Source organism: Manacus vitellinus, unplaced genomic scaffold (assembly GCF_001715985.3).
Source record: "Manacus vitellinus isolate BGI_N305 unplaced genomic scaffold, ASM171598v3 scaffold_21_pilon, whole genome shotgun sequence".
Taxonomy (NCBI): domain Eukaryota; kingdom Metazoa; phylum Chordata; class Aves; order Passeriformes; family Pipridae; genus Manacus; species Manacus vitellinus.
Genome location: NW_021939546.1, coordinates 7,534,410 through 7,558,047, shown reverse-complemented (window position 1 = coordinate 7,558,047; position 23,638 = coordinate 7,534,410). Strand labels below are relative to the sequence as shown.

Genomic DNA, 23,638 nt, shown 5'->3' with positions numbered 1-23,638 from the left:
CCCTGCAGAGTTCATGCCTTTAGACACCGCAGATGCTGATGCCTTTGCCACCAGCACTGAGTTGTCTGGCAGCTTCACACTTCACGTGTCCCGAAACGCAGCACACAGAGTCACCTGATGAAAGATAAAAACAAAAAACAAAACAGAAGCAAAGATGGTTATTTTCGGGGTTAAAGACAAAAATTAAATGCTGCACGAGGCCACACCACTATATATTAAAAGCAGCGTTGCCTGCGAGCTACCGCCGCGGTGGCAGCCGGCTCTAGAGCGGGGCAGGAACTCGTAGAACAAGACTTTCTAAGGAAACTGGGAGATGTTCCTGGTGACTTCACTCCCTTCTAGCTACAGATAGGATGAGGCGGGGACTCAACACAGCCAGTTGGATCATTATTACCCAAACACACACATAGGTGTAGTCTGTGCCCCGAGGAAATTATAACTCAGGACAAGCTAACGCAGGCACTCCTGCGCCGGCTGGTGCCAGTGGGGGTGGCATGCAAAGGTGATAATTGAAAGTTGTTGGGTTTTGGGGTTTGTTTGTGTGTCTTTTTCCCCTCCCTGAGTCAACAGGAGGTTGTTTTCTACCTTCTCTTTCTTCAGTGAAGGTGACAGCTTCTGTTCTGTTGTGATGTATCTTGGTAAGACAAGCAGTTGGCCATCAGGACTGTGTCAGAAGCATCACCTGGCACCCAGGGAACAAGGGTAGGAAAGTCTGGAGGGAAGGGGCAGTAGGTCCTGTCTGTGGGCAGGTATAGGGACCATGTTTACAGAAGCCAGGAGAGAAGTGATTCACTTCATTCATAAAAGTCTGAACTTCTGATCTGGTCTCCAGAGGAAAACACAAGGTAGGAATCGCTTGCCTTTTGAAAAGAGAATAGTGCATGAAGGCAGAGGGTGTGTCAAAGGAAAGGGACAATTGGGGGAGAAATGCAAGTGAAGTGGGGTGCTGACTCTAAGGACAGTCATGCTGCACCCCAGCCATGGATATGGGCTTGACATCAGCCCTCTGGTGCAGCAGGACCTCAGCCTAACCTGTCCTCTAGCTCCATGGCTGAATGCTGGTTTCACCTTTACAAACAGCTGGGTGAAACCTTCGGACACCCAAAACAAGGCAGGTTTGGAGCATGAGAAAAACAGGTCTCTGCTTGCGGGATGAATCTCCTTCCTCCCCCTCCCTTGATTGAGAACTTCATATCCGAAAATCATTGAGCAGAAGTACAACAGCTTCAGCCTCTGAAGGCTGCCAAGCATTCTTGCTGAGTGAAGCTGTTTAGGTACACCGAGACATGGCCGAACCTAGCGCTTGCGTAAACCTTTCTTACCCTGGAACAAAGGACCTGCTCCCATGGCAGTCAGGTGCATGCACGAATCCCTGCCTTTGAAAACACGCTGAACCGGTCTCTGTGCAAAAAAAGACAGGTTTGACCAGAATGTCCCCTTGTGCAGAAAGGATCTGCCAGCCAGGCCCCAGCATCAAAGGCAGACGGCTGGGTGCTCCACAGCCTCCGATTAGCATCAGCATGAGCAGAGCCCAGGTTTTGCAGTACTAAAGGCCACAACCAGCATCCAGCCTCAGGCTCCAGCAACACGTCTTGTTTGCATGAGCACATCTGAGTTTGTTCATCTGTCTGCCTCGTCAGGATCACTGCAGGGAGCTACAGCATGCAAACCCCAAAGTCTCCTGGCTGCTCAGCACCCCAGCAGGAAGGATGAAACACCACAGCACCAGCAGTGCAAGGTGCAAGCATCAGATGCACCTGCAGACACTGCAGAAGTGGTTGCCTCAGGATCCAAGCGCTCGTATGGGTTTGGGTTTGTTTTCTTTTCCATTTCACCCATTTCTCTTTCACTTCCTTCCTGCCCCTCAGGAAGTGCTGGCAATAGATACGCCCTGTCGCTGTGCTTAGGGCTTGAGGTATCTACACCTCTGCTCCTTTGGCTTTCACTTCTCTGTGGGGTTCCATTGAAATGCTCATTTAAAATCAGTGCTCATTTCCTTCTGTATCACCAAAACATTCCTCTGTGCTTTGCTATCCAGAAAGGTCTCCATGGACTGTGACACCACATATCACCTTCTCCCACCCACGCCTCCAGTAATTATCACTTCATTTAATTCCCAACAGTCAGTACGGGTGAGCCCCACCAAAGCTGCACCCACCCACCCAGCACACGCTGCCGTGCAAAGCTGCCCTTACCCTCCCGGGATCGGATGGAATCCGACAGCACCGGAGAGGCAGACAGGAAGCAGAGGAGGAAACGACCATTGCTCAGCCAGAAATAGGACTTGGCACTGCTGATGCTCAGCCTCATGCTATAGTGTCCAAACCTGTTGCCTTCTATACATTTATCCATGGCCTTTTCTCCCTCTCGCCAAGATGACCTACACATCCTGAGTGAGGTCCCATGACTCGCTGGCCCCACAGCCCTGCCCTGGCTCTTATCACCTCCTGTGCTGTTTCCCCTCTGACACTTCTCCAAGCCCTCCTCTTTCACCCAGACATCTGTATTCCTGTTTTTTCCAAGTAGCTGGGGTTAAGATGCAAGCAAACACTTTTCTCAGCCCAGGGCTTGCTGCACCAGAGTCAGCTCTGCACATGAAGGGCTCCATGGGGCCAGGCTCCTGCCAGGCACAGGCAGACATGGCAGTGTTTCCTCCTCCCATGTGGATTAGTTATATCCAGGCAACATATTTTGGAGATAAACTGGAGATTAAGCGTCTGTCCTCAATAGCCATTGCCCTAAAGCTGATGTGTAACCTCTACAACCCACTCAATCCCCAAACACTTTTACACTCAAGTCACACATGGCACCATGAAAACTTTCTTTGCATTTAGGACAGGTGTGGGTTTACGAAGTTTTTCCACATGTAATAAAATATTACTTCTAATTAGGATAATAATAGCAAGTGCTAGCTGAGTTCTGCTGGCTTAATTTCCACCTGCTCTTTATTTGCAGTTTGATGTGGTATTCACTTCCTGTCATGCATTCTTGCATATTATTTCTGTGCTGTGTTATCTCGCTGATGTGGTTCACCCAAGGAGTGGTCGAAACGCAGCTCTGACCGTGTGTCACCACCAAGAAGTTCATTTGCTTCTGTAGGAGGAGGAAAATAACAATAATAAAAAAAAATAAAATCAAGGCTGCCTCGTAACTGTATGCTGTGCACATGTGCCTTTCTGAGAACATGTTGTTGTGGCATTTTTTTTTTCTTCTTTTCCCCTTCCACCCACACTTGCAACCCAGTGAGCTGCGTGGTTTTTTGTTCAGCTGCAAAGTGTCTGTTTTTCATGGAAAAGGTGTTTGTGCAGGGAGCCCTCCTAGGCAGGGGCTGTCCAGGACAGCCAGCAGCTGTTAATTTCTTTAAATAAACATTGCTAAAGATGCCCTCAATAAAATGGGATTTGCTTTAAGACCAGGGCTACCAAAGAACAGATCAATGCAAAAACCCCATGAGTGTCCCCAGCCAGGAGGTGGTGGGACTTTCTCACACACCCATTGAAAGCACCATCGGGTCCTTTTTATCTAGATGTCCTCCTGAACCATCACATCCCCAAGTGTCATCCAACATTCACATCACAATCCCAACTGGGCAGGGACCTTATTTCTCTGGCAAGGGAAGGGCAACCCAAAGGCAGAACACAATGTGCACCAGGATGTTTAGTTGTGTTATGAGCTTTTATTTAAAAAGCACATTTATACAGCAATAATTTCGCAGATACAAACTTCAGTTTTGTATTCTACAAAAGTCTTTGAATATTCTTCTCTTTACAAAATGGAACATTACAAAAATACAGACAATTTAATATGATTTTTTTATACAAGTGTCTCTAATTGTAGTTATTTTCATTAAAATATTACTACCACAGACCTACAATATTTTAGTCGACTATAAAAAAATTAATTCAATGCTTTTTTAAGCAGCAAAATGTAAATAACACAGGTCAGGACACAGTTTATAGTCATAGTGGATATATCTAAAATTGTTTCAGAAATAATATTTTACATAGTTAATTTTTAAGGTTTTATACATTATTTATATAATATTTATAATATAAAAAAAATCATAGCTTGCTATAAGTTGAAATGATAGGACGGATTCTGTAAGAAGGATGTGCAAATGGCCGTTCTGCATGTTTTGCGGGATCCCTTTGCAAACGCGCTTGGTGAAAGGGCTGCAAACCAAGAACCTGTGGTTTCTGGGCGAAAAAAATTAGTCATCACACTCAATATCGGCACAACTGATTTACCACCAGTGTGACCCAGCGGAGCACAGGACCTGGTACCTGCCATGGCGCACACCGGGGTGCCCAAGGGAGGAAGAGGAGGAGGAGGAGGAGGAGGAGGAGGAGGAGGAGGAAGGGATGCACAAACCGACTGACACCCAGGCCAGGACGTGCCGCCCAGCAGCCCGTCCCAAAACTGCAGAATAAAAGTTTCCCCAGGACTCAGCCCCGAGGTTGTAGTGCGAACGAGTCTTCGGCAGAGCCGCCGCTACCCACTTGCAAACCGCCAGCTCCCGTGGGCACACAGAAAATCTGCTGTGATTTTTTTGGGGAGGGGGATGGCCAGGAAGTGGAGGATGCTCTTTTCATGAAGGGCCATGTTGGGGGTTCAGACAGGATGAACCCTCACCAGGGAGCGAGCGGAGAGGAAGAAATGTGGCTTCTCTGCGCGGAGGAGGGAGATCTCCAGCCTCACTGCGCGTCTCAGGGCCGCTTGTTAAAGGCAGGTAGTGTGAACAGAGAGAACAGAGACCCTTTGGAGATCTTGGATTGGGCAAGCTTCTTCTAAATTAAGTCACAGTATGGAATAGAGGAGGCAAAAATAAACTAGGATCAAAAAGAGAAAAAAGCATCTCTTACAAACCAACCCCAGATCTTGACTCAGTGCTGTTGCTTGTATATAGTGCTATACAATTTAGACATGAGTTGTTTTTTTTCTCGCAGGCATTGGAAATCTTCATAGTAAGAAAAAACCTAGGATGGCCAGCTTTCCAAAAACCCCTTAGTGTTCATTGGGCTATGAACAATTTGGCGTTCACTACAACATGAACACTCAAACCAATTGCACATCCAGAACTCCGGCACCTCTCTTTGTTTGTTCGGCTTTTGAGTTTTGTGGTTTTTTTCTTTCTCATTGTCACCTTTGCCTTAGTTGACCACCACCACCCCTTTCATCAAAATGTCGCAAGTTGAAAAGACCACAGAGTAAGACTTTACTGGTCGGGCAAGAAAGTCTCTCCCTACATTCTACTGTCTGATGAGATTTGAGAGCAGCAGGTAGTTGCTGTCAGCAGTCATTTTTTTGCCAAAAAAAAAAAAATTAAAATAAAATACAACACCCATCCGATTTCTCGAAGTTCTACACCATGTTGTGATGGTTATTCCTCTCAATGATGTCCACAGGTGAAAGGATCTCCTTCCGGATGGGTGGTGGAGGCAGGCAAGTCTTTGTCTTGGGCTTGAAGAGATCTGAGACGTAAAACACCTGTAGAAGGAAGTGAAAAAGGTAAACTTAGCCACACTGGGTGATGCTTTGTTTGAAAAGTTGGTTTACAGAATATATAGACATCTCTAATCTGCAAAAGTAGCTCTTTTTGTGGTATTGAATGCCTGCCTGTAACACCAATAGCTGTGAAATCCCAAGTGCCTGCTACCACCTTTCTGTACAGTGCAGAAAAAGGCTCAAGCCTCTCAAAACAGTGTAAAAACATGACGGAACAACTTAATTTCTCACTGCGTAATCACCGAGTGCAACACCCAAACCTCTGCTGAATGGGTTGAAAAGCCAGGAAACAGATACACGACCTCCACTCCAATAAAATAACAAAGGTCTCCAAAGGGCTGTCCTCCCTCAAGGCACGTGGTTTCAGGGACAGAGTCAGTGTGAAACAATTCATTCAGCCAGATATGAGGTAGGCAATTAAAAGCTTTCAAATCAAAGCTGTGTTAAAAGTTATCAGCAATGAGTCAATGGTGAGTGATGCTCCTCATGCCCCCACCAAAGTACCGATACAGAGTCAGGGTTTGGTCTTGAAGCCAAAGGCTAAGGAGTGGAGGAGTTATTCCTGGCTACTTCTTCCTAAATATCCCGTGATGTAAGCCCTCTCCAGGATGTGAAAAAGGTTGGCAATTTCGGAAGGTAGCAACACAATAAGAAACAAAATGCTGGGAGGAAACTTCCACATCCTCTTTTGGCAGCCACCGCACAAAGCTTATCAGTCCTCCAGGACCGGGGCACTTTCACCCTTGCTAGAGCTCAGCCCTGTTCCAGAAGGGAAAAGAGTCAGACAGCACAGATCCTCTGGACGGTGTGAGAAGTGGCAAAGACTCATAATTTTGTTACCTGGCACCAAAGCCTCAAGCTTCCGTCCTGCCACCAACTGCCTCTGTCAGCCCAAATTGGCCAGCTCATCTTGGACATCCTTAAGCCCTGATAATCTGGACCAAGCTGTGGGTTTGCTAAAATGAAGTCCCAGGATGAGCAGCACATGGCCATAGGAATTAGCAGTACATTTGTGTTTTCTCCCACAGTACTCTAATGCAACATTTAAGCAACCAGATAAATCAGGTGAAAAAGTAATTCCAAGATGCTCAAAGAATAATATTAGATCACTACTTCCAGGCTGGGTAACACAGGAAGGAAGCAAAGGTTTTCCCTACCTGCATCTCCATATTTTCTAACTACCCAGAGCCCTGTGCAGCAGGTCTAGTTGTCCTTGGAAACAACTTCGGCAAGTCCCTATCAGCAGATAAGGCACCAAGCTGAACAGACAGCAAACCTGTTGTAAGCAGCAATTTACTCCTACAGTTGTAACTGGGAATGCAGGAAGCTGAGCTGTTGTTGCTTGGCTTTTATTGCTTTGTGGAAAAGCAGAGAAGGAGACAATTTATAAAACAGTTCTTTTTTTAGTGTATGTGCTGGTGTCTGGCCATCTAATCGTATAACAGAGACCATAAAGTTGTTTACAGGGCATCCAAGTGGCACCATTTGTACCTTTGGTTAAATAACAGGATCCAGCTGACCTCACCAAGGATCACAAGCTGGAGTCTGGCCTCTTGCTGCAGCACTATGCTGTAAAAGCATGTTGAACTGCTCTGGCACTGGGTTTCTTTTGGATTGTTAATAACTCTAACCCCCCCATTTGGCTGGTTTGGTGCACTTCTGATACCAACTCAAATACTTGTCCACCTTGGAGAACTGGATTCAATCAAAAAGATGTCGAACTTCTGCACCAAGATAGCCATGACAAATCAATTTATGGGAGGAGACTGCTGAGTGCAAGAAGCATATGGGGATTGCACTGAGTTTGGTCCTTATTTTGGACAGGAATGAGTTATGGTGGAGTGTCATCCTGGGTATTTTAGCTGTTACTGTGCTGCTTTTCAGGGTTTCATTCAGAGACTGGTTAAGAGGTTTCATTTCTCTTTAAACTGTATTTCACTTTAACATGGCTGGAGGTTATATAAACATTTATAGGAATCATGAAACGTGATCTATGGGGGTTAAAAGTGTGTTAAATCCTCCTAATGCTTGAACTGTTTAACACAAAAAAGGACTAATAAACGTGTGAAGTTTTTCACTTGGATTAGCTCCATTTCCTGTAGAAGGTGCTCTCCACCCATAAAGAAAACTTGACAGGAGAAGGCTGAGAGCATTTTATACAAGTAAGCCAATATCTTATATTCCAACTTAACAATTCCTATTACTTTTCATTATGTTGAAGAAATTTTTAATCATATACAGAGGTTAAAACAACTCATCTAAGCTAACCAGAGCAACACTGGGAGCATGTCCTTCCAACATCCCCCTTTTCTCTCTCCCTCAGATGAGACATAAACTACACAACACATAGCAAGCATATAAAAACTATTTCTATTTAAGAAATCCTCATCGTATTTCATCCTGGATCCAAGTCTGAATGTTTCATCAGCTGGAAGTGCTTGACATTAATGTCTTCTGCTTGTTATTTCAGGCACTGAAAGACAAACGTGTCTGCTGCAGCACGACCTGGATTTAAGCTCTGGCAGCCTTCATAGATGAAATCCACGATTGGTTTCTTCTGAAAATTATGGCCTGATAACTGTGGTGTTTTAACAGCTCTTGACTATCAGCAGAGTGGACTCCTGAGTGCTTTGCTGGGGAAGGGGTGGCTGAGAGCACCCAGGGTTGGAGGTGATGAGTCTCCAGGTCTCTCCCTCTGCTTCAGAGGCCTGGACACAAGAGCTGGGCAAGAACCACCAGAACATACCAATAATTTTAGCAAAAAGCTGCTAAACCACTCATTCAATGAAAACTCCAGGGAGTGCCAGGATGACTCTTCTTCTTGTCCCTCGCTGCCACGCCCCAAGATGGAGGAAAGTCTGCCAGCCTCTCCTAGGCAAAGGGTCCCACCAGCAAAGCCAGGTTCTAGAGAACAGCAACATACCTGATGGTTCCTTGCAAGCTGATGAAATGGGACAAGGGTTGGGTTTAAACCCTGCCCTGAGTACTAAGCTGCGGCCTGAGACATTCCGAGTCACTGAGCTATGCCTGCAAAGGCCTTGGAGACAACTGCCCCTTCCACAGGCCAGCTGGGAGAGCAACACAGGTTGCCCCAGCCTTGCAGGCAAACCAGAGCCTGCCTGGGAAACTCCAGGCAGCTGCTTCCTATGTCAGTTTACCTCGACACAGGAAAACTAACCCAGCACCGCCACAGCCTCCCCTTCCCAGCACAGCTTCCAGCTGCCGGAGGGCTGGGAGGGGACAGCTAGGCCTGCTGCTTGTCCCAGCCAGGAAGCAGCCGGACACCCATCCCGAGCATCCGGAGAGCTATTGTCTTTCTGAAACCGCTGCTGGGATCCTGGGATGGATTGTCTGGTCCCTACTCCCCTTATGTATTGCTGTTATTCCACTTCTCAAGCATAAAGACACACACACTTCTCTCACTTCCCCCTCTGGATTTGCCAGCTCCGCATGGGACACCAGCATCAAGCAGTGGGAAAACCCAACAGCTACTGCTCAGAGAGTTAATAATACTTCATAAAAACTTTCCAACAATGACATTTTTATTTCAGCTTTGGAATATTATCAATGAGTGGGAAGTACATAAATAACCTATTCTCTCTCCCTGCAAAATGTAACATTAGTGAACTTAACTCCTTGTCTCCTAGACTGACATACTTTTAGATCACCTAAAAAAAAATTTTAAAAAAACAACCCAAAAAGTGGTGAGCTGTTAAAATCTTGCTTTCGGGAGTTTGCACAGACACAGAAACTACCACAGCCTCCACCTCCTTTGTGTCTATCTGAGGCAGCTGCCTGACCTGGTGTTCCCCAATCTGCCAGATTTAAACATCTTCATGTGTCACTTTGAGTTGCGGGGCTGTGCAATCAGGTCACCCTTTGGAAAGCAAATGGCATGAAAACAAGCCCAGCAGCCGAAGACAAGAGGGTACAGCTTTTGTTTGCCACTTTCTCACAAGCCCTTTTGCTCCATGAAAACCCACCACCCATCAAGGCAGTCTGCCTCCCCTTATCGGGCAGACACAGCTCCCATACCCGGGAACAGCTTCTGGATGGATTGTACTGGGAAGTGCCATAATCCCAACTACCCCAGACTCTGCTTGCATGCTGGTGGAAAGCCTTGCTAATGAGCCAGTGCTCATTACTGAGAACAGCTGGAGAAGCCAATGCTGCTGGGCAAGAGGGAAATACTCTCCCCCTTGACTGAATGCTTTCCCAGCACCCTGATCTGCCTGGACTGAGCCTCTGGAGAATGCTGCCTCCTGTCACTTCCTTGGATCTTAAGGGGAGTTACCTGAGATGGCAGAGGCATCTGCTGTTCCCCAAGGACCCTCCCAGCATCCCTGGTGCCATTCCCTGCCCGGTTTTCCATACTTACCACGCAGTAAGCCACCAGGGCTCCCTGTGCAAAGCCTGCCAGCACGTCGGTGGGGTGGTGCTTGTGGTCTGACACGCGGGACAGGCCGGTGTAAAATGCCATCATGATGAGGGTGAACTGGAGGAGGGGACGGAGCAGGCGGGCTCCCTTCCATGTGAATCTGGCCTGCAGATAAAACTGTGGGAAGAGAGGAAAACAAAAAGGTTGTGTAATGATTTGCCCAAATTTGCCCAAAATATGCACATACAGTAGGAACTGCTCTGTGGGGCTGGCTGTGGGGAACCCACAACCCTGTGGGTCAAGGAGGGGGGAGCTGTCAGAAAAGAAGGATGCTCCTTGCACATATGTGGCCTCCATCATGCAGAGCAGAGTGGAGCTGGAGGGATTTTAACTCGTAGAGGGGATGCAGACAGAGGTGGATGGGTGCAGGTCCTCCTCAGTGAGCCAGGATCAGGGGTTTGGGAATCCCTGCATCCCGGTTCACACTGTGGCCCCACTTCAGCCTCCACACAACATCCCATGGGGCTGAGTAAGGAAATTCCTCTCCATCGCTATTTACTATGCAACAGAAGCAAGGTCCCAAATTTGGGGTATGTAGGACTCACAGCATCTCTCAGAGGCAAAAAAGGAATCAATGCAGGATGCTACACCTTCAGAGCCAGGCCTGAGAATTTCTAGACATGGCCACAACCACTGATGATGTGCACAATGCCATCCTCTAACATGGGAATTCCCTCACTGGGTGGGAATGACATGCAAAGTCCTGGCCCAACCCAAAAAGGTGATGTAGACATGATGTCAAATAGGCATTGTACCCTTGTCGTGACTATCTCAGGCCCGTTTCCGTTTTAGTTGAGGGTCATGGCTGGTTCCTGTGGGAACCAGGAAGCTGGGCGGGAAGAGAGGACAGGAAAACGGCAACTCACTGCCCATAGATGAGCACAAGGAGGAAGGCTACGGGAAGGGAGGGAGGGATGCCAGAGCAACCTTCAGGCTTGGGGAGCAGAGAGACTCAAAGAGTGTAAAAGGTGTGGCAAATGCAGCTCAGCTCCTGCAGCTCAGACCCACAGCCCATGGGCTCAGCTGCTGTAAGTCTGTTCTGCCTGTTTTTAAATGAAGCACTAGAAGTCAGACCTGGTGTGCTTCAAGGGACTCTGCAATGTCAGAGGAAAGGGGTTTAATTCCCATTTATGATCCCTTTTACACACCCAGAGCACTTTGCACTGCCTTAATATGAAGGGAATGAAGCTCTTGCTGGGTTCCCTGAAACCACAAATAACTTAATGACACCATTTACCTATAAAAGCAGAACTAATTGGGAAGCTGATAAGGGGGAAGCATCATTTTGGCCAATTTAGTACGCTTGGCTGTTGCATAAACATTGTATTTACCCCTTTTTAGAAAGAACACACACTGGGCTCTTCAGAAGAAACGAAACATCATGTCGTTTAAATGGAGCAGATGCTCCAAATTATCCAAATTGTTATCCAATTAACATGGAAGAGAGCAGCACCAAAACAGCTTGGTGCTGGCTAATGCACACTATGATACTGGGGAATATACATGCAAACCAGCCCGAGCCTGGGAATGGAGCCACATCCCCACAGTGCACACCCCACACCATGAAAACGTGTGCACACAATGTACGGGATGAGTTTCAGCTCTCAGACCCCACAGCAGACCCACGCTGATGCAGCCCAGCATCAGCACATAGACCAGTGGGGTGGTTCTCTAGTTTGTGACGATAATTTTCATTGCCATGGTATTTGTGCACCCAGTGATCTGTCCCTGAGAGTAACTGTGCAGGCACAATACAGTTGTGGATGCCCCATCCCTGCAAGTGTTCAAGTCCCAGGGTGGATGAGGCTTTGAGCAACCTGGTCGAGTGGAAGGTGTCCCTGCCCATGGCATGGGGGTTGGAACTAGGTGATGTCTAAGGTCCCTTCCAACCCAAACCATTCTAGGATTCTATTTTCATGTTCGAGAGCCTCAGCTCAGCCCAGGTGACAGTGCAAAATTCAGGTTCAAGTATCTGCTGAAGAGCAAAGTTAGCTGCAAGTATTATATATTATAAACCATCACTCTTAGTTCTACCAGGAAGACTTGAAACCTGACATCTTATTTTAATCTTGTGTCTCTGTCACATCAAACCCCTTAAGAAATAAATTTGCTGCCAGATAATCTGACATTTGTCACTTTAGCAGAGTCTTGACACCTCCTTAAATCATTCCATCCCACAAGCCTGGACTAAACAGGTCATTGAGAGGTGAGGATGCAAAGTATCAATTAAAAATTAGCAATAAAAAGCTAATACCAGGTTTGAACACCCAATAAAACAGACACTTTTGGGGCTGAACTGTGTGCCTAACTACATACTTTAGCCCTGGAAAAGGAGTGCAAAGGCAGTGTGGCACCATACAGGGTGTGCTGGGTGTCACTCAAGCCCCCAGCACTCAACTCACACCCACACATGCATATCTTGGAGGAGTAAAACCCACAGATGACCCTCAGACACTGCACTAACAGTGTGAGGATCTTTGCTGACTTCCTTTTACTGCCACAATAAAGGTCATGGAAAAAGTGCTCTTTATTTCCCCACTCACAAGGAAAAAGAAAAAGAGGGTAACAACACTTCTCATATTCCATAAACATATTTTGAACATGCAGTATTATGGAAACTGCTCTGAAACACCAGGGTGCTGAGGATCCCCTAAATACTTTCAAGGTAAGACTCAGAGTGCTCCAAAACTTGCCTCTGCCCTTAGTATGAAAGTAAAACCCAGTTAATAAGAGAAGATCAAAAAGTGAAAGTAGAATTTAGGGGCTGAAAAGATTAGAATTTCCCTAAAGCAGGAATTAGTTCTATTTCCAAGAAGTAGGAAGTTCCTGGAAATTTATCTGAAAATCTGCTTATGAAGGTGTTTTGTGTTTTTTTAAACCTGGGATCAGATCTGAAGTGCTGCCTGCTATGGACTGCCAGATTTGTATGGGAATGTATGGCTGGATGGAGCCCTTCCCGAGAGGGGGTGGAGGAGCAAGACCACAGCCAGGGTTATTTCCACTGCAGATCATCACAGGGCAGTGAAAACCAGGAGCATCAACAGGAGAAAGGGTGGATGGAATGATATGAAATGGGATCATACAGAGCAGGAGTTATTTGGAATTCCCATCCACTGTCTCCTGGCAGAGGCTGAGTTACCACAAAGCAGATGGCTTGAGGGATGTCACATCACTCTTCTTGTGCCAGGGGACTTCCACAGTGCTGGTTGGGACAGCCCACAGCCACACACAACCCCTGGGCAAACCCATCGAGGAAGAGCTGGCAGGGGACACCGTCTAAAAGAGTCATGTCCAGCCTCCCGGGGCTTTCTGCTATCCAGAAATCCCATCCTGTTCACACTCTCCCACCACAAGGCTGAATTCCCTCAACCACGACCCTTAGTCACACCTAAAGTTTCTCTCTGGGAAACAGCTGGGCTTGTCTCTGGCTGTCTGACCTGAAGTGACCTCCGCCTCCAGCCCCATCTGCAAAGAGAGTGGTGCCTAAAGTGGTACAGGGACAAAACCTCTCAAACCCAGACTCACTCCGGTGTAACATATTGCCCTGGCTGGACAAAGTCAGCTAGAGTACAGGGAATGCAGAATTTGGCTTTTAGCACCAAGATGGCTAGAAGAGAAGGACAGGAGATGGGCAAAAACCTCTCAGGACAAAAGGCATGTGCTGTTTGTTTCTTCCCTGCCTTTGCTGAGCATACAGCATCCTCCCACTCCATCAGGAATACCCCCATCAACTCAGCAATGCAGTTGACACCTCAGCCTTGGCCTCTGATGTGATTCCAGTTTATTCACTTACTTAGGTAACCGCTAAACTTGACTCCACAAGTCCACAATCACCACAGGGGTTCCTTCACAAGGGCACGTCATCGCTCAACAGCACCAGGTCACTGGACCTTCTCCACCCTTCAGCAAGAAGTTCCAGTGAGAAGCCTCATGCTCCCCCTCACAAAACCAAAAACATCTCTATTTTTTCATTTAAATCAGTAGAACACACCACAATCCATTCTGATCTGAAGTCTTCAGCCTCACCCACCGACACACAGTAAATACACAAGCTGCCCTGGTTTACTTGCATTTTATCCAGAATTAGTAAACATTGTTGAGGGATATTAATTTAGATTTTCTGATACTTAAATTTAGCTTTTCTGCACCCTCTGTGTGGTTGGCTGTGATGTCAGGCAACTTCATGCTGCAAAAAATATCAGCGTTATGGTCTCACATGCTTGAGGGGTGCAGAAAGCATCCACTGCTCTCTGCAAAGACTCCCCCACATCCAGAGAAACAAAACCAAGAAGTGTGGGTCAGGTCCAGAGGGCTGCCTGGAATAAGCTGTTCCCTACCTCCTCTTTCCTCAGCCTACTATAAATATATATTACAGCTCACTCAGCCAAGGAGTAACAAAGCAAGGAAAATTAAGACAAAGAGGATTACCCAAGTGTAATTTCCCTTTTTAAATTTTTTATACAAAGGCCTGATGTTAATTGAGTATTCCTGGTGACAAGAAGGCTGCAAGAAACTTAGCCCTGAAGTCTCAGCATTCAGAACGAAATCCCAGGGGATTTTCCTGTATTGCAAGTGCCTTTCCCTGGGACTTTTCCTCCAAAGCCCTTCAGGGCTTGGCATCTATTGGTGTTTTCCTACCAGGAGCCCATGGATAATACAGGGCTCTGCTGCTGGGCTGGGAAATGGGGAAGCCATGGTCACTCATCCACTGCCCAAAAAATACCTGGACAAATCCATCTCCATGGTGCAGTCAAAGCCCTGTGGGATGCGTGGGAATTTGCGTATCTTTTAATAGACTGGCTGAATTTTTCTGGCACCCGTCTCCATCAGGTGAGGCAAATATTTTAATTCAGAATGGGATCTGAGAGTGAAGCCAGGCAACGCCAGGAAAGACGGGAAGTGACTTATCCTTGAAATATGAAGTATTGTTAAATGGGGAACACACTTGGGATGCAAGTGATCAACCAAACCTCTGCAGGACACACTCAGCCCCACAAATACCCCCACTCTGCAGAAGCTCCTGGCAAACTCCTGGTATCCAAAGCGTAGGCAGCAACCTGCTGCAGCACAGCCCTCACTTCCTAGGAACCAGTGAGCTCTTGATTGAGATGATTCCTTGATTAAATCCATCAAACTCACCTCCTGCAGGCACTGGCATGGTGGATTCCACATTTCTAACCAGTTGAAAACCCCAACTCATTCTTTTTTTTTTTTAATTATTTTTTGGTATTATCAACCTCTCCCAGTCTGACAGATGTTCTGCTTCCCTTTTTCTATAAGATTTTTCATTCAAGTTCAGTCAGTGATCAAGGATCTGGATGCTGCTAGACATGTTAGAATCATAAAATCATTTATAAAATGAATGATTAAAGGTCATTTTCTTTATTTAAAAGACTCTTGAGATCATAACTTCATCACCTCTGATACACATCACATCACAATGTCTTGCCACAAGTTGCCTTTTTCTCCCTTCAGTTTATGACCAAACACTTGATGTAATTTTTCCCAACTTCTTAAGGCACAAAGCAACTGGACAACTAGTCAGACAGAGCCTGCTACCAGCCTTATCACAGTTTTGGGACAAGTTAAAAATTAAAAATAAAATAATTTGTAAAGGGATTGGCCCTCCATGGAAAGGGATAAGTGGAGCAGCCTGTTGTCCTGGATCAGGAGGTGTGGGACAGGGGCTGCTCAGTGCAGATAGCTCAAGTGCTCCCATACGGGGACAGGGAACGCAGCAAAGGAAGACCAGAGGCAGCTCTCTGCTCTGATGCCTCACCCTCTGAAGCAGGTCTTAGGTGCATTCTGTGGGAATGTTGAATGTACTCTGCAGTTTTGGGGTCTCCAGTGCACTCTCTGCCACCAGCCCCCCCAGCCACTGTATTTCCATTTGTTTCTCACTTGCTCCACAAGTGCTGGATTTTCAGAAAAACACATGGAAAAAGAAACTGGCAAAGCAACAAGGTTTGTCCAGCACCCTGCAGAAAGAGGGTCAAACCCTGGCAGAGAAACCATCACCAACTTAATAGGGACTGGTAGTCCTTGCTGTTTCCAGATGCTGGGCTCAAAGGCATCTCAGGGCTGACTTATCTGCCTGCCCACAGATCTCCTCAGAAATAAATAAATGCTGGTGTGAGCGATGGTTTCCAAACTCAGCTCAGAAAGTTTTACGATGGGTTGAGCCTCCTGTGAAGCATCACCAAGGCAGATCTTCATTGTAACATGGCTGGGAGGAAACGGCCAAAATCTTTACTGAAGAAATTCACAAGTTTTCCAAAAACAAAATAAAGTAAGAGGAGAAACAAAGAAATAATTTAATATGCCACCCACAACTGCCTGGAAAGTTCAGTGATTCAGTTACAGAAATTGCTCAGAGGGGCATCCAGGGCTGAAAAGGCAGGAGGGAGCAGTGGTCACTTATCTTTGCAGAGGGTAGTGGATTGGGGGAAGCACTGCTCATAGATAAAAGCTCATGTTTAATGTTTTTATCAGGGCTGTGCTGTTTCTCTGGTTGTTAGTTAGAGCTCACAGGGGATGGAGGAGGTGCACAAATCTTAAAAGGAATACAAAATCTTTTTCTGCCTGATTTTTTACAAAATAAATAATTTTTAAATAGGGAAAACCAGACACAAATCACTATCCAGACTCTCCCAAATGCTGTGTGTGGGTCCAGCCTGTGTGGGCAGCGTGCCTCCTGCAGTCCTGGCAGGAAGCACCTTGGCAGCCACCCCGGCCCCCAGCCCCGGCACAGGAAGGGCAGAGCCATTTCTCACTGACAAAGAAAAACAAGTCCCAGCCCTCTGCTCCGGAACCAGGCAGGCAGAGGCTGCTCCACCTGCTCCACTGGCACATTTCAGAACTGGCCATCACACCCTGACAGAGCCACAACCGCCCTTCTTCCCCCTCCATCCATGAAACCTTTTGCCTCGCCCCAAACTCTCCTCAGTGGAAACCACAATATAGGGTGAACAAAATTGCACAGGTCATCCACAAATTTGGTAGGATTTAGATTTATTTGCAACCTTGGCTACATCCCAAAGCTGCACAGCTCAGCTATCACCCCAGGAGTCTCCATCCTAAATAATGTTTGAGAGTGGACCTTCCCATCACCAGTTCACTCTTTTTTTTTTTCAACCAGCTTTCTATCTCTGATGCTCATAGTGCCATTAGTGCTATGGAACATGGGTGAGTGCTGCAGGAAAGGGGGACAGGAGATCAATCAGCTCAGTGAGGTTACTTACCACTAAATACAGCATGGTGTACAGGGAGAAGGACGCGTGCCCGGAGAAGAAGGATTTCCTGCAAAACAAAGCAGGTGCTAAGAACCAGCCAGCAAAAGCTTCAATATTATAATTTAAATACAATACGGTGACTCTCCTGCCTCTACTGAGGGTGCCAAAGCAGAAGGATCCACAACATCCAATCCTTTGGGTTATAAAACCCCCACAACCCCCAGCCTTTAGGTTATAAAACCTGTGTTATCCGCCCTGCTTGCTCATGAGGCAGAAAGCGAACGGATGGACAGGATGCTTGCATTGTTTGTCCCTTCCTGGTCTACTCGTGGGACAGCAGTTATTTCCAGGATAACCCGATAACTCATCATCTTGCCTCAAATAACCAGGAAACTGTAAAGAAATAAGAAGTAAGCGACTTCTCCGGTCGCTTAATTGCAGTATGTGAAATGTGTCCCTGGAAAAGTCAAAACTGACCATCTGATGGATTTGATAGAGAGCTCGAAGGGGAGGCACAGCAGCCCTGCCTGTCTGGTGGAGCCTTTCTGAAGGAGAAGGTCTCTGCTCCACCACACAGGACAGCTCAGGCTGTTCACCATGAGCTCAGCTCATAGGGTGAATTCCCACACTGAGCAACAGCTCTGGGGAACAATAGTGTAGGAGTAAAGGGAAAGAAATATTATTCAGCCAAGTGCCACACTTCCCAAGGGAAACTGCCGGTCACTGGAAAACAGATTTATGGCCTTCAGAGAAAAAGTAGCATTTCATAGAATGACCAAATGGTTTGGGTTGGAAGGGACCTTCAGGATCATCTAGTTCAAACCGCCTGCCATGGGCAGGGACACCTTCCTCTAGACCAGGTTGCTCCAAGTCCCGCCCAACCTGGCCTTAAACACTTCCAGGGACGGGGCAGCCACAGGTTTTCTGGGCAACTTTTGCCAGTGCCTCACCACCCTCACAGGGAAGAATTTCATCCTAATATCTAATCTAAACATGCACTCTCTCAGTTTCAGATTTGAATCAGCTATTGCTGACAGAGAAGCTCCTGAGACACCTTTAGTGGCAGCAACTCATCGCTTCAATGCCACTTTGGGCTCTCACCTGGCTTCCTGGACCCTGCTGTCGTTTCCCCTGCAGGTGTAGTTCTGGATGTAAACTCCCTTGGCGCAGTTGATGACGGAGAAATCCACGTCACAAACTGCCAGGAAATGTGGCCGCAAGCGCCCGACGGACACTTTGGCAATGTCTGTGAAGGACTGGCTGATGGCGCAGCCGAAAACAAAGCAGCCCACTTGCTTGTAGAGCGCTGCCACGTAGGGGTTCTGGATAAAGGAGCGGGATTTCTCCTTCAGGTAGTGGATGCGGTAGAGCTCTCCTGTTATAATCTGTGGAGGAAACAGAGAGGTTAGAGAGCAGGAAAAGTGCTGTGCAGGACCCCTGATGCGTGTAAATGCAGGGCTGAGATATCTCTTTGTGCCCTGAGCATCTCGAACCAGGAATCTGCTCCCTCAAGGAGGAAGGAGAACCCACAGCTCAGTGTCTCTCCATGCTCCTCTTCTGCCCTCTCAAGAAGAGATTGCAATGCTCAGAATGTTGTTTATGGAAAAATCCGATACACAAAAACAAGGTAGATTTTGCATTAGCACATTGGCATAGTTTTAAAGAAGTGAAATAGCACCCCAGAATAGTGGGGGGAAACATTAACATCAGTGAGATAAAGAATCAGTTTGTATTGGGAAGGAGAGGCCAGATCCACTACCCTCTTATCAAACTGATTTTGGGAGAAAGTAAATGAACAACCTGCTTATCTTACTCTCTTAAAATCATGAACACAACAAGGGAAGAACCAGAATGTCGCAAACTTCATATTCTGGCCTAAAACTTGCTGCCACCAGACCCAATTCAAACCTCTCGAAGCCTTCATAAACGCCAGTATTTCAAGGCATTTCAAGGGGTCTTGCATTTGCGTGGCAGCAAATTATGTTTTTCTTGTGTCGGGGGTGCTGAGGTTGGACAATATCGCCATAAATCACTGTCAGGGAGCAGAGGACCCAACTTCTCACATTCATGACTCTTAAAAGGCAGGTTAATGAAAATCAGGCTGTGAAATGAAGTCCAAATGTCTCACCTCTCCCAAAGAGGCAAAGGTTCAAATTGTTCTCCGTCACGCTACACACCTAAGTTTTAAGCTCCAGATTTACAGCTTTAGGATTTTATTCATTACTTTAAATGTTTTTATACCTGAGTAATAAATCGAGGTAGAGGATTTTTTTTGGGTGCCCCCTTGTCCCTGCTTCTCTCTAGTCATGGCAACTATGATATGTAAAATTAACTGTCAGGAAAAATGCCTTCATGTTAATCCCTTTCTGGAGCAGCCAGCAATATTCCTCCTGGTGTGGCAGCCTGCCAGCTGTAAGCAGCAGACGAAGCTCCCCTGCCTACCTTTTTTAAAAGCTTGGCACAGCCCTTGGAAACTAATAAACTGGAAAAGTATGGCAATTAGACTAAGAGGAGATGAAGCTGTATCATTGTTTGAACTCACTCGTACCAGGGCTTGAAAAAACAAAGGTTGACCTAAGGCAGCTGAAATTGCAGCTAAGCAAGCTTTATCAAAGAGAGATACAACTAGAATAATAAAAAATAAAGGCCAAGCTAGAGTGTGCTCTGCTACCATGCACAGGAAAGCTTTGGGTGGCTGCACCATCATTTAGGAGTTTACATGTCACAGCTGAGATTTACTCTTGGAAATCTGTCAGTGACCAAGAGTTGTTTAGGCAGCTGCAGCTAACCAGCTACAGCATCATTTTAATTCTCACAGTCTCCAAAGACCATGGTTTATCTCCATTTTGGACCATTTTCCAGTACAAGCTGGCAAGCCAGGAAACTTACTGGCATGAGGACTGCAGGGTCAGGTTGTCCTGGACGCACACAGAGGCTCCTGTACGAGGTCAAAGCACCACTTGCACTCCTGAAAGCCTAAATTCACATGAAGGGGAGCTAAGAGGCTCAAAACTCATGGCTTTCACAGGGGGGAGATGAGACAAACTAAGGATGATATCTCATACTGGCAGATGTGCCATTACTCCAAACTCACAAACACGTAAACCTGAGGCTCTTGGTCTTGGAAAGGCATGTGACCATTTTAAACAGGGACCAACAAAGGTTCGGGGATTAATATTTTTCTCTCACTGTTGGTGGTCTGGGTAATTGCACACATGTAGCAGATTGTAAACTGGAGCCTTCATTCCCTCACTAACACGCTGCTGGGTACCTATGAACCCTCCCCACTCAGTGAAAGCCATGGCTCAACCTTAATGAGAAGGTAAAAATTGGGTAAACTTGTTTTTTTGGCAGCCATGTCCCAGATAAAGCAGGACGGTGAAAAACTAACGCAGCACAGATGTGCAAGGACTGGAAGGACATCCTGAAAAGAAAACAAGTTTTAAAGATATTAAGCTCTTCTCATGCCTCACATTTCTGGCAAGCCATCCACATGGGACATATGCCATTCCCAGGTGATGGGCACAGCTCCCAGGGACTGTCTCACACATTTAAGAAAGATGGTCACTAGAGAGAAGCCAATATCAAACTTTTCTATCAGTGAATGCTTTTTGCAGACTTTTGGTTGTCATGCCCATTTTATTCTTATTATAAGCAATTCAATGAGCCTATAATTACTTTTAGAGCTTTTCTAGTCACTTATGTCTCTAGCGTAACGTTCTCTGTGCTAATCACATTGGTGTATCACCTTCAACTGTAAAACACCCAGCTAACCCAGCTGTGTAACGTAGATCACCTAGGAAATTAATTTTCCTAGGAATATTTCAAGGGCTTTCAGGTGTGGGGACACAGGAGACCACAGCAGTGGTAGCTGTATGAGGCTCAGGAATAGAAGAGTGTCACCTTCCCCTGGCCATCCAAGGGACCACCAACATAAAATTTACAATTTCCCAGCATGAAGAGCAGTCAGGAGATATGTGAGAGTGCACAGCTCAGAGGCACGAGCCTATCCAGTGTCATCTGCACAGAAATTTGCCTGAAGTCAGTAAATATACAGATATTAAAACCAAATGTATATCCTCTCACATCCTGATTGAAGCCAAGGACTCATCTCTGCCGTTTACTTAACAAGCTCTCTGGGTGTCCTCAAGCCACTTAAAACATGACCTGGACCTTTTACCCCAGGCTACACTGCCTGTGACGCCACATAAAGCAAGGGCGTGAAATTTTGGCTGCCCCATCCCAAATGCCAGCTCCGAAGTACTCACAACCACCGTCCTGCCTTCCGAAGGCAAATGATGGGAGCGAAAGGAGCAGAGTCAGTGCTTTGTGGATTTGGAAGGAATTCCTATTATGCTACAGTAATTCTGGTATCTGGGTTACATCTGAAAAAAGAGGTCAGGCTGACTTGAATTTTCCATGCAGGCTGCCTTAGCAAAGAAATCTGTTGCTTCAATTCCTCGTTAGCCATTTGTGTCACTCAGCAGCAAATAACTGAGCTTTTGAATTTACCTTATTAAGTTACATTTGTTGTGGGCACAGTGAAACCAGGGCAGAAACATCAAATTCTTTGGGGATTTTCTTTCTCTTTTAATTGACCTGCTATTTCGTGGTAGAAAGTTGATGGATCACATAGGCAGCTGATTATGTTTCCAGTCTCTGTTCCAACTCCTATATTTGCCACTGCCTCATTACAGATCAGAAGAGCACTCCACATGGAGCTGGCGTGCCGATAGCTCAGGCAGTAATGCAAAAATGAGAGGCTTTTTCATTTTGTTTTTATGGCTTTTCCACACTTGGGGGTTATTCACCTGCAGGGTAAAATTCTGCTGTGTTTATAGAATTGGGGGTTTGGCACCTTTTGGGCTTGCTTTGGGAAGGGAGGGGGCATAGGAACAGAGCAGTTTTGGGGACCTGCTTTGCTTAGTGAGTGTATGTGGTCAGGAGATGATGGAGAGATCAGGAAGTGATGCAGATATTCATGTCAGGAAGCAGCAAGGCTGAGGATGGGGTATTACCAGAACAGGCACTGTGCCATCCTAAAATATCTATTGCCTGTGACATTTTTCCTATGAGGAAAGACAGAAGCTACAATGAGAACAAGTATTCTGACCTCTCCCATCACCATCCCTCCCAGCTGAAGGACTGAGAGGAAGGCAGCGTCACTGGGAAAGCACCTGAGCATTTCTGGCAGCAGGTGAGAAGGAAAATATAGGTACTTTTCACAGGAGAATTTCATCTCAGCTGGAAGCGTTTAAGCAACAACCAGGAGACAGCTCTTGTCTTCTGCCCCAGGTACATGCTGGCATAAAGACACTCAACTCTGTGAGCTGAGTTCAGCATTTTGGCTGACACTGAAAGCTCTCACCATGCAATCAATTCAGGTCTAGGGAAACTGTCAGGAAAAGGAAAACGAAGAGACATTGGGAAGGTGGTGCATTACCTACTTTTTACAATGAGGACTCTGGGAATATGCTCCCCATGGAAGGTTTTAATTGTCATTTGAAAATGGCTGTAATATGCAATCTCTTAAAAACCTAATACTAACCTGTTAAACTTTTCCAGGCACTGGTTAGCTGAAAAGATGTATCCTTTCTTTGTTTTTTAAACCTTATGAAATAGGCAAATACCAAGAGTGATTTTAATAGGGACAAACTATGCCAAGTCCTTACTGACACTCAAGTGTTTTTGCCTCTACTCTGAACTCCTACCGGAGGGTGAAAAAGCTCTTGTGAAGCTCACAGACTTGCCCAAACAGCTTTGGGCCTGTTTACGGGCTTCAAGACTAATCTCATTCCTCTCATTACATGCTTTCATTTGCAAATGTTTGCTGCCATGCTTACAGTGAAGTCAAATCATTGCAGTAGATCCTGTGAACACACTGGTAAGACGGTGTTAAACTCCCCTGCTGACGGGATGTTGGTGCTAAAAGAGGTGACAAAAAAGCCCCTCAAGGGACAGAAGAGGAGATTTCAGAGGTGCTACTTACAGCGAGGATGGCGATGAGGATACCTGCAGCACACAGCACTGCATCGTTGATAGTCTCCACATTCTTCTGTGGGTACCTGATGCTTTCATCGTCGCAGTAGAAGCCCCGCTGGTAGGGCTGGATTGTGCTCGTTTCAATGATGAGGAAGGGCAACCCAGCTACAAAGAAAGGGGGAAACAACCAAACCCATTATCAATACAGGCAAACACAAGCAGCTCACAAAAAAAACTCAACTAGAAAACCCCTTGCAAACCACGCAGCACTGTTCCTGATCCTTGTCTTTCCATATTCCTATCTTTCCAAAGGGAATAGGTTTGGGATTTGTTTTTCCAAGTCGGTCTTGCGGGGAAAAAGCATCTCCTCTGTTATGGTTATCAGATGTCTGTGCAGCCTGGTTTCAGTTAAGCCTTGTGCACTGCAAATATTAACTTACAGGAACAGACCCCTGAAGCAATCCCTCTGCAAAAGGCCATG

The 23,638-nt window shown here is 46.3% G+C and overlaps 1 protein-coding gene across 1 annotated transcript; it reads right to left on the bottom strand.

The window, feature by feature from the left end:
* Positions 1-3,650: 3,650 nt before the first annotated feature.
* Positions 3,651-23,329, bottom strand: PLPP3 (phospholipid phosphatase 3; the record flags this gene model as incomplete). The annotated part of the gene is made up of 5 exons (XM_018072009.1): positions 3,651-5,487; positions 9,884-10,060; positions 17,185-17,242; positions 18,277-18,560; positions 23,165-23,329. Coding segments are annotated over 5 exons (810 nt in total), but the record flags the coding sequence as incomplete, so codon positions are not given.
* Positions 23,330-23,638: the final 309 nt, after the last annotated feature.